Genomic DNA, 15,710 nt, shown 5'->3' with positions numbered 1-15,710 from the left:
CGCAAAAAGAAAAGGAGTACTTGTGGCACCTTAGAGACTAACCAATTTATTTGAGCATAAGCTTTCGTGAGCTACAGCTCACTTCATCGGAGCTGTAGCTCACGAAAGCTTATGCTCAAATAAATTGGTTAGTCTCTAAGGTTCCACAAGTACTCCTTTTCTTTTTGTAATATATATGTTTGCCAACTCTGGTTTTGGCGTGTGCTAATTAAATGCAAGTGACACAGACTAAATGCCCTCAAGCTTAGTAACTGTGGACATGAGTAAAATATCTTTAAATGGAATTTCAGATACTGAAGATGATTAAAACAATCACATCTCATAACCTGCAGCAGTTTTGGTGAGAAGTTTTGTAGCCAAAGAAAGACTCACCTTAGGTCACACCACTATATTGTTGTATTGTCTGTAGGAAAAAAAAATCAATACTGATGGATTGTGACAGTTTTTGACAGCTTTAGGGCAACCTGTCTAGACTTTCTACAAAAAGTGGTATTTGTATATTGCTGCATTTTTTCTCCCCAGATAACTAGTAGTGTAGTTATTTAAAAAGCAGAACGCTATCTTGTGGGCCCTCATGCCATTTTAAAAGGGTCTCTATAAATATGATCCACACTAGAGCTATCAAGCGATTAATCACGCTGTTAAAAAAATAATAGAATACCATTTATTTAAATATTTGTGGATGTTTTCTACATTTTCAAATATATTCATTTCAGTTACAACACAGAATACAAAGTGTATAGTGCTTACTTTATATTTTTTACAGTGCAAATATTTGTAATACAAATATAAACAAAAGAAATAGTATTTTTCAATTCACCTAATACATTTCTTTTGTTTATATTTGTATTACAAATATTTGCACTGTAAAAAATATAAAGTAAGTACTATACACTTTGTATTCTGTGTTGTAATTGAAGTCAGTATATTTAAAAATGTAGAAGAATATCCAAAAATATTTAATAAATTTCAATTGTTCTATTCCTTAACAGTGCAATTTAAAACTGTGATTAATTTTTTTATCACGATTCTTTTTTTCTTTAGTTAATCACATGAGTTAACTGCGATTAATCGACAGCCCTAATCCACACATAGCGGTTTGTTTTGGATTTTTTGATGTGTTTTTTCTCAAATTTTTCTTAACCCAGCCCCTCACAGAAGAATAACTTATATCAGTTGGATACAGTTTTACTTACTCTTTTACTTGTATTCTTTTGTCCACATCCTCAGCTGGTGTAAATCAGTATAGTTCCATTAGGGAGCTTGCCCTTAACTTGTAAATAAGGTTGTAGCCACATTAAAATATACTATAGCTAATGCCCAGCTGGCACATTTTATTTCTCTATTAATGGGTCTTCTTGCATGCTCTGGCAGCCTCTCTAAAACATCTTGCCTGTGCCTCCCAAGAGCTGGTAGCTTCCTCTTTAATATTACTGGTGTGAATCAGCCAGCAAGGTGTACCCTGAGTGGTAAACCTAGCCAATTGATGCAAAAGAGGAATAAAATTTCTATAATGTGCTCTCTGAGCCTACTCCAAGCACAGAGTAAGAATTGGGAATTGGTTCCTTATTCTCCAGTTTCAGCAAGGCCTTACACTGAGTTACCATTTCTGTATATTGATAGCTATATTTTCCTGTCAGCTGCTGTGAGAGGAGACCAGAGAATAATGATGATGATAAACTAGTTATCTGCTCTCCTAAACTGCAGGGTCAGGAGAGGATTTGTCATGTAGACAACATGGGTAACTTCTAGGTAAAGAATCTTTCTTGTGCAGTTTTATGCTTCACTAGTTACTCACTTGCCACTTAGCTTTGGAAATGTTCTTTGTTCAGAGAAAGTAGGGGAAGCTGTGGAATGTTTGTCTGAATTGCAATGATTGGACCCAGGAACAGAGTCTGCAGCTGCAGGATTCTTCTGTGCTTGTGTGCCTTACCAGCTAGAGGTAAGGTGCATAGTGAATGCTGCTGATGGGAGTACTGTTTAGAATGAAAGCTAAACCCAAAGATTTGGGGTCCTGCCTTAAGTGCCTACAGCTTCGTGAGAGTAGTACACGCTTAAGTTTCAGTCCCCATCAACACAGTCTGTTAGGATAGAGATGGTTCTTGCAGAAAAGGAGACAACTGGAGACAAATTTAAAGAAATAATTTGGGACATTTCACTTTTTTGATTGAAAACAAAAATTTATTGTAGCAGATAAATTGTTGAAAAGTTGCAAAATATTCTACCCATGAAAGAAACTAATTGCTATGCTGCTGAAATACCTGTACCAAACAATTTTAAAAAATCGGAGCTGTGTTCCTATGGCTTCGCATAGTAACATAACAATTAAAGCCTGGGTACAATGGACACTATCAGAAAAGCCCTATCTGAGTGCATTTTAGATCTTTTGAATACAAGAAAAGTTTAGTGACCTAGAAATGAATCAATAAAAAGCTATTCTCTATATGACAAATTGAAGAACTGAGGGATCCTTACAGATGCATTGACTTCAACAATTCAGGATACATTGTTTGTAAAGGCTTTCTGAGACACGTTTAATCCTTTGAGTACTGTAGGGAGACTGAGTTGTTTTGTATTTAGATTGCTCTCTGACAGTTTGTTTTCCTATTCTTACTCTAAGTTCGGTGTGATGGAAGCCAATGTAAGTAGCCTGAAAGAAAAGCTAATGTTAGGATGACATTTTGTAACACTGAGTTAATATATCATTTTTGACTAAATTGCAAATTCCTTATTGCTTTGCAGAATATTGTTTTGGAGTTATATGAGAAATTGAGAGTTCCTCAGACTTCAGTGATCCCCAGTTCTTATTAAGTGATAAGTGTATCACATAAAAATGTATGAAGCAACAAAACCACTCATGATCCTAGATGTGGTCGTTGTTGGGGGCTTGTGATGCTTTTTACCATGGTGTCCACTTCATATTCTTTGTAGTTTTGTTCTAGTATGGTAGGAATAAGAAATGATACAACCTACTGTAACCAGGTAGCCTGTTATAACAAGTATACGTGTAAATATGTTTACTTAAATGATCCGTACTATCCCCAACGACTAACTTTTTAGATTGCAAGCTTCTCAGGTCATGGACTGTGTTATTTTGTTCTGCACAAGTTGGAGCACACTGCTGATGATCAAGAAATAGGTAACAACAATGGCACAGAGAGTTTGATATTGTGTATAGTATTTGAATTCTATCTTCACAAAATGTAATATTAACTCATATTCCATAAACATGAGAGATCCTGGCTCCATTCAAGTCGATGGGACTCATCCCACTCCTACCCCAAAACCTCATGAGGAAAGATGGGCTTTGTGACATATCTGTAAGATTTAATAAATCCAGGCTCTGGTGGACCAAGGACAAGAGTATATTTCAAAGTTGAAGACCCCTCATGAAGAATGTCATGCTCATGGTCCTTACCCTTCTCATTCAGATGGAAGAGGATCTAGTTGAGACGGTTGGAGACAGATGGTTTCTCTCCGATAACTGGGTCCCTATCTATTTTAATTTTTTAACTGTTATACCATGTAATTACCTTGATTTCTGGGTAGCTAGGGTTTTTAGGGTTAGGACTTTAGATTTAAACCAACATATTAAACTCCATGTGGAAGCCAATTTGTAGCCAGTTCATCTCATGTTCTGGTGAGAAGCACTCCCTAATAAAAATGTGGCACAGGCATAAATTATTGTAGCAAAGTCTGAATTTTTTTGAGAAAATTCACACACTCCTAGGCTTGGTTGGAGGGGTGAGGAGATAGTCTTGGCTGTTTTCCCTTTTGTCTCCAGGAGCAGCCAAAGATCTAACCAGACCTCAAAAAACAAACTTGAGATATAAAAGGTAGCTAAATTCCCTCCATAAGGGATACCGATGTAATCATTACCAATGCTTCTGCTAGCTCCTTGAGTCTACTAATGTAGAGTTAGTCTTATCTGAGTTAAGTCACTGTTAATTTGGAGTAAATGGTAAATGTTTTAGTCATATGAAACCAAGTGAGATTGAATTTTTAGTGAATTCAGGTGCTTAGCTAACAACACAGGAAAAAGCTAAAATAAAGGCATTGTTTTACATAGTGCGTGAAATTCTGACTTTTTTTTAAAGTCAATGAAAATGTTGCTATTGACTTCAATGGACCATGATTTCACCTGTGTATATTTTAACATTTATTACACTTAACCATAAGCATGGCCATACTGGGACAGACCAGTGATCCATCTAACCCGGTATCCTGTCTTCCAACAGTGGCCAATGCCAGATATTTCAGAGGGAATAAACAGCAGCATCTGTCAGTCAGGGGCTTAGGTACAACCAGTTGCATCCTTGACCATCTTGGCTAAAAGCCATCGATGGACGTATCCTTGTGAACTTACCTAATTCTTTTTTGAACCTAGTTATAATTTTGGTCTTTACAACATCTTCGCCAATGAGTTCCATAGGCTGGCTGTGTGTTGTGTGAAGAAGTACTTTCTTGTGGGGTTATTTTTTTTTTTTTAAACTTGCTGTCTTTTTTAATTTGTTTGGATGACCCTTGCTTCTTGTGTTATGTGAAGGGGTAAATAACATTTCCTTATTCACTTTCTTCACTACATTCATGCATATCCCCCCTTAGTCGTCATCTTTTAAAGATGAACGGTCCCAATCTTTTTAATCTCCTCTCATATGGAAGCTGTACCATACACCCAATCACTTTTGCTACCAGACTTTCTACCTTTTTCATTTCTAATATAACTTTTTTGAGATAAGGTGATCAGAACTGCATGCAGTATTCAAGGCATGGGCATAGCATGGCTTCATGTAGTGGCATTATGATACTTAGTGTTTTATATAGCTAAGAGCTTTCCTAATGGTTTCTAACATTCCCTTAGCCTTTTTGATTGCCACTGCACATTGAGCAGATGTTTTCAGAGAACTACCCATAATGACTCCAAGATCTGTTTTGAGTGGTAACAGCTATTTTAGACCCCATCATTTTGTATGTATAGTTATGATTATGTTTTCCAATGTGAAGTTATCCATATTCATTACCCAGTCACCCAGTTTTGTGAGATCCCTTTGTAACTCTTCACAGTCTGCTTTGGACTTAACTATTTGGTTAATTCTGTATCCTCTGCAAACTTTGCCACCTCACTGTTTATCCCTTTTTCCAGATCATTTATGAATATGTTGAATAGTACTTGTCCCAGTACAAATCCCTGGAAGACCCTGCTATTCACCTCTTTCCACTGTGAAAACTAACCATTTATTCTACCCTTTGCTTCCTGTCTTTAAACCAGTAATTGATCCATGAGAGGACCTTCCCATTTATCCCATGACTGCTTACTTTGCTTAAAAGCTTTTGATGAGGGAACTTGTGAAAGGCTTTCTGAAAGTCCAAGTACGCTATATCCAGTGGATCACTCTTGTCTATATATTTGACTCACTCAAAGAATCTTAATAGATTGGCGAAGCATGATTTCCCATTACAAAAGCTGTGTTGACTCTTCCCCAACAAATCGTGTTCATCTATGTGTCTGATAATTCTGTTCTTTACTATAGTTTCAACCAGTTTGCCTGATACTGAAGTTAGGCTCACCAGTCTGTAATTGCCGGGATCGCCTATCAAGTGTTTTTTAAAAAATTGGCCTTAAATTAGCTATTCTCCAGTTATCTGGGACAGATGGTGATTTAAGTGATAGGTTACATATCACAGTTAGTAGTTCTGCAGCTTCAGATTTGAGTTCCTTCAGAATTCTTGGGTGAATACCATCTGTTCCGACTGATAAGTTAAACAGTAATCAATCAGTTTATTCCAAAGTCTCCTCCATTGGCACCTAATTCTGAGACAGTCTCTCAGATTTGTCACCTAAAAAGAATGTCTCTAGTGTGGGAATCTCTCATTCTCTAGTAAAGACTGAGGCCATGTCTACACTAGAACATACGTTGGCAAAACTTTTGTTGCTCAGGGGTGTGTAAACCCCTCCCCCCCAAGCGACATAAGTTTTGCTGGCATAAGCACTTGTGTGCAAAGCGCTGTGGTGGCAAGAAAGCATCTCCCACCGACATAGCTATGGTTGTTCGTTGAGCTGCTTTTATGATGTCGATGGGAGAGCACTCTCCCCTCGGCATAATGTGGCTACACGAGCGAACTTACAGCAGCACAGCTGTGTACAGTACAGCTGTGCTGCTATAGGATTGTAAGTATAGATGTGGCTTGATGCAAATAATTCATTTAACTTCTTCGCAATAGCCTTGTTTTGCTTGATTGGTCGTTTAGCACCTCAATGATCCAGTGACCTCACTAATTGTTCAGCAGGTTTTCTGCTTCTGACGTATTTAAAAAATGTTTTTTACTTTGTTTTTGTGTCTTTTGCTGGTTGCTCTTCAAATTCTTTTTTGGCCTGCCTAATTATACTTCACTTTTGCCAGACTTTATGCTCCTTTCTATTTCCTCAGTAGGATTTGACTTCCAGTTTTTAAAGGATGCCTTTTTGCCTCTAACTGCCTCGTTTACTCTGTTTAGTCGTGGTGGCATTTTTTTTTTTTGGTCCTCTTACTGTGGAGTTTTTTTATTTGGGGAGTACATTTAATTTGAGTCTCTATTATGGTGGTTTTTTAAAACTTTTCATGCAACTTGCAGGCATTTCACTCTTGTGAATGTTCCTTTTTATTTCCATTTAACTAGCTTCCTCATTTTTGTGTCGTTTCCCTTTTTGAAGTTAAATGCTACTGTGGTGGGGGTTGTTGTTGTTTGTTTTTTTTTGGTATTTTCACCACACAAGGATGTTGAACTTAATTGCATTATGGTTGCTATTACCAAGCAGTTCATCTATATTCACCTCTTGAATCAGATCCTGTGTACTCTGTCATTGTTGTATATTTTGTCCTCTGGTATTACTGTGTCCCATTGATTATCATTGTTATACCAACTTTCTGCTATGCCTATTAAATCAATATCCTCATTTAATACTTGGCATTCAAGTTACTCAGCATTTAGACTTCTTGCATTTGTATATAAGCACTTATAAAATGTGTCAATAGTTGTCTGCCTTCAAGTGATGTAATTGAATGGGACTGTTTCCTTTGGCTGTTTTTCTTCAGCTCTTATCTGTACTTTTGTAACTACTATCCTCTCCTCTTCACTAGGATATAGAGAGTGCCTGTTAATAGATCCTCCCTTAAGGGATACCTCTGTCAGAACAATGTGCTCCTCTATACCTGTCAGTTTTCTCTTAGCCCTTAGTTTAAAAAAATTCTCTGCGACCTTTTTAATTTTACATACCAGCAATCTGGTTCCATTTTGGGTTAGGTCGAGTGCATCCTCCATAGGCTCCTCCCTTTCCTAAAAGGTTCCCCAGTTTATTAGAAACTTAAAACCCTCTTCTCAACACCATCTCATCCACGCATTGAGACTCTGCAGTTCTGCCTGTTTACCTGGGCATGCACATGGAACTGGAAGCATTTTGGAGAATGCTACCCTGGTGGTCCTGAACTTTAATCTCTTTCCTATCAGCCTAAATTTGGGCTCCAGGACCTCTCTCCTACCTTTCCCTATGTCACTGGTACCTACGTGTACCACAACCACCAGCTCGTCCCCAGCATTGCACATACATCTGTCTAGATCTCTCAAGAGATGCACAACCTTCACACCTGTCAGGCAACTTACCATGCTGCTCTCCCGATCATCACAAACCCAACTGTCTGTTTCTAAAATCAAATTCCCCATTGCTATTGCCTGTCTCTTCCTAATAATCAGGGTCTCCTCTCCCAGAGGGGAAGCTTTAGTGCAAGAGGATACTATTACATCATCTGGAAGGAGGGTCCCAACTATGGAACTGTTTCCCTCCAATCCAGTTTGATAGTCTCGGGGAAGGAGAACTACTTCTTCCTCTGACAAAGGCTGTCAGACTGGAACTGGGACTGCGCTACTGTGTCCTGGAAAGTTTTGTCGGTGTACCTCTGTCTCACTTAGTTGATATAGTTCAGCCACTCTGGCCTTACAAGGCAGGAAATCATACATGCTGTATTTAGTGCAATAAACTGGGTGTCCCCCACTCCACTGCTGGACTTCTGTATTAATTTTACTCCTGCTGCTTGCTTGCTTGTTTGGCAGGGGGTGTTTGTTGGCATAAATTTACAGAATGTTAGGTATATCAGGCTCTCTCATTCCCTCTCTAAACTCACTCACCTGTTCACTAGCTCCTCTCATAGCTTAGGAGTTGGCTTTTTAAAACCCTGTTCTCCTGGAGTAGCCCTGCCCACTGGTTAAGGGCTCCTAACAAGGCTTTGATCCCTAATCCCTTAAAGAAGCTCTTAGCACTAGGCTCAGTGCACGTGTGTGTGTGTGTGTGTGCACGCGCGCACACACACCTTCCCTCAACAGATCACACTATAAATTTCAGTCAGGCACATGCAAGCATACAACAAACAGACGGATGACCCTCACCCCCAGGGTTATGTAGTCACTCCTCCTTCACCTGGAGAACTCCCTCTCAAAACTCCTCTGTATGCTGCACTTGTTTGCTAGCTCCTCTGGAGGAAAAAAAAAACCTATAAACTCTCATGCTTCTGACCTTGTCTTTCATTTTGATATGTTTACTTAGAATAACTTTGAAAACAAATTGTCGACCTGAAGCTCTTTTGCCAATTAAAAATACTTTTAAAAATTGAATTTCTAGAGACTTATGTTTTATATACATTTTTCCTTGTCTATTTGTTGTTCTTGAATGTGCACGCACACACATGTAGGGTGTGAATTGGTAAACAGAAATGAGCTGTTTTGGCACCACAGACAAATACTGATGTGTAAATGAAATATATATAGAGAGAGAGAGGGGGGGGATGCCATTTTCTTATTACAGTAGATGGTATGTGTCATTTATGATTGTGAAATGTCATATAAATTTTCTAAAAAGCCACGACAACTTGATGAGAAGCATATAGTTCTATCATGCATAAGAAAGAGTCATATTTTGATCTTTTGCTTTCCTGTTGATCCGAAAAGAAGCATTAGGTGAGGGAGCAGTTGAAGAGCTCTTTGAGCTATTGCAACCTCAATTAGTTGATTTTGTGGAAAACTGAGTTGTGAAGAAAGCACAGATCTTGTCTTCAGGTGGAGGTTGCTGCTGGGATATGGACCCATTATATGTCAGGGTGGTCCTAAAATGCCCTGGCTATGCCTCTTTTGACCTGAGAAATCAAAAATACAGTCTCTCATGGACTTGTATATTTAAAGCATTGGCTTCATCTTGCTTAGCTCGTGCTTCTGGATTCCTCACTGGATCAGCCTACTTATAGGAGGGCTAGTCTATGAGAAGCAGACCTAAAGAGGTATTCAAAGAGCATTTGTACAGTGTTGGAAGAAACATGGGTGGGAAAGGTGGGACGGACACACACACACACACACTTTTATTTTGTGACTAACCAAAAAACCCTCTTTCCACAGAGGAAGATAAATACGGTATTTACTCCAACTTGTTGCTCAAGTATTTCCTCGCAGAGGGAATAGTCTGTGGACATAATTTGTTTGTTGCTTCTGCTAAAGAGGATCCTGCTGACATTTTAAAGGTAAAAATATTGCTACATGAGATTATAGTTTATTAATCCAGATATTTTTACAAACCTGTTTACAAAATAAAGTTAATCCCTTGATTAATAAAGTTCTAAAATTATACACACTGATTTTCTTAATCAAGAAAATATATTTACAATTTCATCTGTTATAAATAGTAGATAAGCTAATTTCAAAGTAGTTTGAAAACCAGTTTGGTGTGTGTCTCACAATTATATTTGTTTCCTGTGTTTATTCTAGGAAAATTTAAATGAAATATCGAGACACCTTGAAATATATAGATTTTGACCAATATATTCAAAAAGGCAGCTTAGAGCTCTTTCTAATATAAATATTTGGTAATGATTAGTCATTTTTAATGTGCTATATAAACAAAAAAGGTAAAGGGACATTGGCAATATTTAAATTTTATTTTTCAAAAATATCTTCCTCTTACAATAACAGCTAAGATTGCTCTAACTGAGAAAACTTGGCAAAATAGTAATCATGCTGGGGAAAAAGAAATTCGGGTTGTTGTGACAGTAGTTTGCATGCACAATTTTGCCACTACTTTGAATACTGAGTTTCTCCCTTGCTAAAAAGATCCTTGTAGACCTCAATAAAAGTGCAAAAAACCTTCATAAGTGCTACACTTGTGCTTCTGCTATGTGTATCTTTCTGGAAGTGTATTCTCTATATATGTGTGCTTCAGTGACTCTATTTAGGGATTGATCCTGAAATGTCCTACGCACTCTGTCTTTGGTTCCACAAAGCACATCCCATTGATGTTGTTGGGAGCCTAGTGTTCTGTACATAGTAGGATAGAGCCCTTCATGTAAGTAATGTATTCTGACCTCCATTAAGTCAGCCTGGGAGAGGCACTAGCAACGACTCACTTCCTAGGAAAGAGAGTGTGGGGCACAGCTCAGGGATACATATACTCAGTAGGAACCTATTTAGTCATTGCATTCAAATTCCTTCTGCTCTGTGGTCCAGAATGTACTTGGGTCGCTAGCTCTCAGGAAACTTAAGAATTTTCCCAAAAACTAGCTTACTTAGCTTTTGGAATAAAGGGCTTTCGAATAGTTTTGAGTAGAGGTCCTCTCCTATGGAACCTCTCATCTGCTCAGGACTGGAACTCGCCAAAAAGTCAAACTTTGAAGGACAGTATATCTGGCCTTCATTGCTGGGAGTGCAAGTTGGGAAACTGAGTCACAAATCCACCTAATTTAGGTTTAATCATTTTTTGTCTTTATTTATATAATTTCAGACAGAATTATTGTCACTTATAATGCCTGAACATATATTTTATAACAGACAAGATAGAATTGGTAAATGGGCCCAAGTTACCACATTCTGGGGAGCTGGGAAGTTTTCCCCATCTTCCAGGATAGTTGTTGCCTTCTCTGGTCCTTTTGTCCCATTCTTGAGTTTCTGGTGTGGTGTTTCTCCAGTTTGGGCCCATGTTCACTTAGGTCTTTTATAGATTTCTATGTTACAGATTACTTAATCTTTATCCTACTGGCTTTTAGCACATCAGCCCTTTGGATTTTAGGTAAGCCGTACACTAGGCATGCGCAAGCTTCAGTTTACCAACTTCTTTATTTTTTTTTTCTGCTGGATTTGCAATTTCTGGGTCATGTTGTATTTGTGACACCCTATCTTGGGTTTTCCTGGAGGAAGGAGGATTTTATATATCATATGTTTATCATTATATGTTCTACTTACTACTTTCAATACATGTTACACTTTGTTCGGTCACAATAATATTTTAAGCAGAGTAGCAATTCTATGTAAAAGGAGGAGGTTTGGCCTAAGTGTTACATCATTTTTGCTCATTCACTGTACATAATTACAAATCATTAAAAATATAGCTGTCAAAGCTTTTAATCTTACCATTAACAATTCTTCATTTTATATTTCAATGTTATAAGTCTGTATATGTTGTTCTGTGCTACCCTTGATTTATTAGAAAGGGGCGGGAGGCTTATGGAAAACATGCTGATTCTTTAATGTCAACATTTATCTTCTTTAAACATGGGTTTTTCATTCAAAGTCCAGTTTTGTTTGTGAATCATACAAAGAAACATTAGAAATTTTCCCATGAATGCATTTTTGAGCAGTGTCTCAATTTTAGGGCTTTGATATTTAGTTTCTTTTAATAGTATCCCAACATTCATTTAACTAAGAATTTTGGTTAACTGAGCTTTGGATAGTGTGGAGTTGCACAAAGAGTACAGTCAGTGGAAAGACAAAGATTTTTTCTTTCTTAAACCATGAGTTATATAAACTGTTAATTTGCTTTAGATAAAATCCTGGCAATGAGTTCAGCATGCTATAGTTTAACTAATATTTCAGTGAACTTTTGCATCTTAAAAACCTGTCACCGAAAACTAACCCAGAAAATGGTTGACCAAAACAAGGACATTAACGGTTTGTACATACAGTGCAATGTTAAATTCTATAATTGCCCTGCATTAATTTTATGATGTATGATTGGGTGTTTCTGGAACCTGTAACCAAGACAAATATTGCTGGTACTAGAAAGGGGAAAAGACAATCTTATAGACCATAATTATCTTAAAACTGTGTATAACTAAAAGACAAGTAGAAGAAAAAAAGCCCCATCAGCTGCCTAAGATATGTTATATTACCACCCAGCAATTTATCCATCATCCTTTCAAAACATATTCATGCCTATTGTAGTCAAAGCTCCTTCAGGAAGTCAGCATTAAGATGTAACACTGAAAAATTACACCCCTGTAGAAAATCCTATAGAACAATATACATGATGGTTTTTAACAGGATATTTTAAACATTTCAGAGCATTTCTGTTCAGTCAGTATACTTACCTAAAAGACAAGTCTCCACCGTAAGTAAGAATGTACAAAGTGTTAGGAGTTTTGTGTTAGAAGATTTTATTATGGTATACTTCACTTCCATTATGTAAGAAATCATAAAATAAAAGACTGAGCCAAACCTTTGTTGAACTTGATTAGAGTGGGAATGTGAAATTTCCATTTTACATTTTAATATGTTCAATACAATTTGTTACTGAAAAATGAGTAAAGTTAGGTGTGAAATTAAAATAAAGTTTTTATATGTAACCTTGACAAAAAAGAAATATACAATAAAATGTTTTGTTTTAGACCTATTCTCTTCATTTCACTGTGACTGGATTTTTATAATGTGGCAATCAGTTTAGTACTCCAGTCTGTATAGCGTGTGTACATGGTGGGACGACAGACTTTAAAAGTAAACCACTGTTCAAAATATACATCAATGGGTGCAGCCAATTTGGGGGTTATAGGTTCAAGCCAGCAGAAGCAGCTGCTGAAGCCATTTCAGCAAAATACTTCATCACATAGTGGGGAAAGAGAAAGATGACACCCAGCTCTGGGCTACCCCTTATGCACAATGACCTTCGGACCCAGAACTGTGCAGGGGAGACAACCCTTCCCTATCCCTCATTATAGAGATATTAGGATCCCATATTTGCCCCCTAGCCATATGGACACAAGAAAGAAAGAAACTACATGGTAAAGGCAACCAGAGACACTGCTGCAGAAGTATTTTCAGCAGCAGGCATATTTGGACACACATGATGTCATCCAGCTATGTTTTCTACAGTTCTGTTCTCATTGTTCTTCTCATGTGCCAGCTGGGTACATGCTCCAGCCCATTCCCACCACCTCCTCACAGTCACTTCTCTTCCGCCTAGATTCACTTGTCCTTAATGCTTCTTTCCATCCTTTCTTTCTTTTCCTTCCCTTCTCCTCTTACCACCCTCTCCCTTCCTTTGCTTTTTCCTTTTAGCTTATTCCTTCCTATCTTCCCCCCCACCATCCTGTTCCTAAATACTTTTAATTTATATAATAAAGTGCAAAAAAAAAAGCACCAAAAATTAAAGAAAAGAAAACCCTCTCTATAAAAATAGCCCAAATAATGTCAGTTCCTTATTGATTAAATAATACTTTTTTGAAAAACTCATAAAGCATGTAATTTGGTAATCTATGAATAATAGCATAGGTGAATGTCCATTTGCTTTAGTATTTTTTCAATTGAAGCAATAGGACAATTGCTAAAAAAGGAGAATAAAAATTGGAATAAAAGAAATTAAGAATTCACTTCATCGGATGCATGCAGTAGAAGTTAGCTGTAGCTCACGAAAGCTTATGCTCAAATACCTTTGTTAGTCTCTAAGGTGCCACGAGTACTCCTTTTTTCTTTTTGCGAATACAGACTAACACGGCTACCACTCTGAAACCTGTTACAAAACTGTGTCAGATATAGTTAAAGTTGTTTATATATTACACACTTATCTAGTGTTCACATTGGTCAGATTTTTTTCCGCCGTACATTTTCTAGGCCGTGTCACTTTGTTCTAAATGTCCCAAGTTCATGTGGTCTTCACTACATTCCTTGTCAGAATTATTTTATAATCTAGTAGCTCTCACTATCGTAAAGATTTTCCTAATATTTGCTTTACTTTTTCTTTAATGTTGTTCCTTTATACTAGTAAAAATCCACTGGTACAACTCCATAGTAAGTAATTCCTTTCTTTTCTTTTTTTTTTCTTTTTTTTACATATTTGTAGATTTATACATCACCTCTTAGTCATTGCCAAGCTATATGAATTTAACTTAAAAATTCCCTTAAATTTTTTTTTTGTTCTTTGAAATTAACATCAGAAGACGTTCTATCATTGAGATGCTAGAATTTAATGCTGTATTTGGATTGCGGTCTCATGGAGAAGAAATACGATCTCTGAATTTTGTGGTTTGATGTCTTAACGTACAGAGCACAAAATTTCATCTGCCTTTTGCTGCCTTATCACACTTCAAATTTGTCTGATTTGCTTTCTTCCCTCAGCTAGACACCCCTGCACCTTAACTTAATATTTATTTCCAGTTACTGTTTGCAGTTCTTGAAATAACTTTTAATCTATTTGACATTGTATATGAGCTAATGTTTATTTTGTAAGTATGATTTTGTGACGCTGTATCAAATGCATCACTAAAATCCAGATACTGCATTTGATGCAGTCCTTTCAGCCACTTATATTGCTATTTTATTTAAAAAAAAAAAAAAAAAACACCCTCATGTTCGACATGGTTTGTTCCCAGTTTGTTCAGTTTGTTGTTTAGGTTAGTCTTTTGGTGTTTGAAAGGCTTTGTTTCTCTAATTATTTGTTCTGTTATTTTACTGTGAATTGGGGCTAGGTTTGTAGGTTCACCAGGGTCTCTGAATTCCTTTTTTTGAAATCTGTTTTCACATTTGCTTTTCTACAATCCTCTGTCACTCCCTGGTTTTCTGTTATTATTTTTCCTTTTTTTTCTCCCCACCTAAAACACCCAAAGATGCATGATTTGTATATGTGTATATTTTTTCACCACTGGATTTGCCCACATGATCGCATTTCTTCTGCTCTGCCAGGTGTATCCTTAAGAAGATGCTCTGCTCTGGTTCAGGATGCTTCTCTCTCTATTCTTGCTTGCTTTGTCTTCTCTATCACCAAAGGACTTGAATCACTGTGCTCTTACATTTTCAGCCAGATTACTTTGTCTCTTCACTTAAGAAGCTAAGCTCCACTCCACTCTTGCTCTTTCTCTCACACATTTCTTTATCAGAACATGTCTATAAGTTAAAGAGAATTCATGGAAGAGCATCAAGAATGGAGAAGCACTGAACCTAAAAAGATTAAAAGAAAGAATTATAAGGTTGTAACAAGGAAGTAAAATGATTATTTCAAATAGTCTAAAAATACCTATAAAATTGTGCCTAAACAGCTCAAGAAAGCTTTAGATTGAATGGCAATACAAATAAATAAAATGAATAGAAGTGGTGAATAAAAGATTACTCTGTAAAGAAGAGTTGCTGTATGGAAGTCGTGAAAAACCTCTCATTTGAGCTATTTAAAATTAGACTGGAGAAAGCACTATGGCCAACATGATCAAAAGTACCCAATGATTTTAGGTATCCAATATGAGATTCTTCAAAGGGGTCTAATTTTAAGGGGGAGGGAGTCCAGCACTTTCTGAAAATCAGGATCCTTACTTTTGAAAATCTTGGCCTCAGGCTATGCTACAAAGAGCCATCTACACTGAAAGGGAGGTGGACTGGATGGCATAAGAGATTTTTCCAATATCTAATTTCTATGATTATGAAATCTCCATTAACTCCTGGAT

At 37.0% G+C, this 15,710-nt stretch overlaps 1 protein-coding gene across 4 annotated transcripts in view; it reads left to right on the top strand.

Moving 5' to 3' along the window:
- Positions 1 to 15,710, top strand: part of ELP4 (elongator acetyltransferase complex subunit 4) — a 344,771-nt gene that overhangs the window by 19,482 nt on the left and 309,579 nt on the right. For all 4 annotated transcript variants that reach the window (XM_048854605.2, XM_075129452.1, XM_048854601.2 and 1 more), the window contains one exon: positions 9,418 to 9,539. In XM_048854605.2, the coding sequence (XP_048710562.1) occupies positions 9,418 to 9,539 (122 nt within the window). The remainder of the gene's footprint in view (positions 1 to 9,417; positions 9,540 to 15,710) is intronic.

The sequence above is a fragment of the Caretta caretta genome, chromosome 6 (assembly GCF_965140235.1).
Source record: "Caretta caretta isolate rCarCar2 chromosome 6, rCarCar1.hap1, whole genome shotgun sequence".
NCBI lineage: Eukaryota > Metazoa > Chordata > Testudines > Cheloniidae > Caretta > Caretta caretta.
Note: the sequence above shows the minus strand (reverse complement) of the source record. Positions and strands in the feature narration are given on the sequence as shown.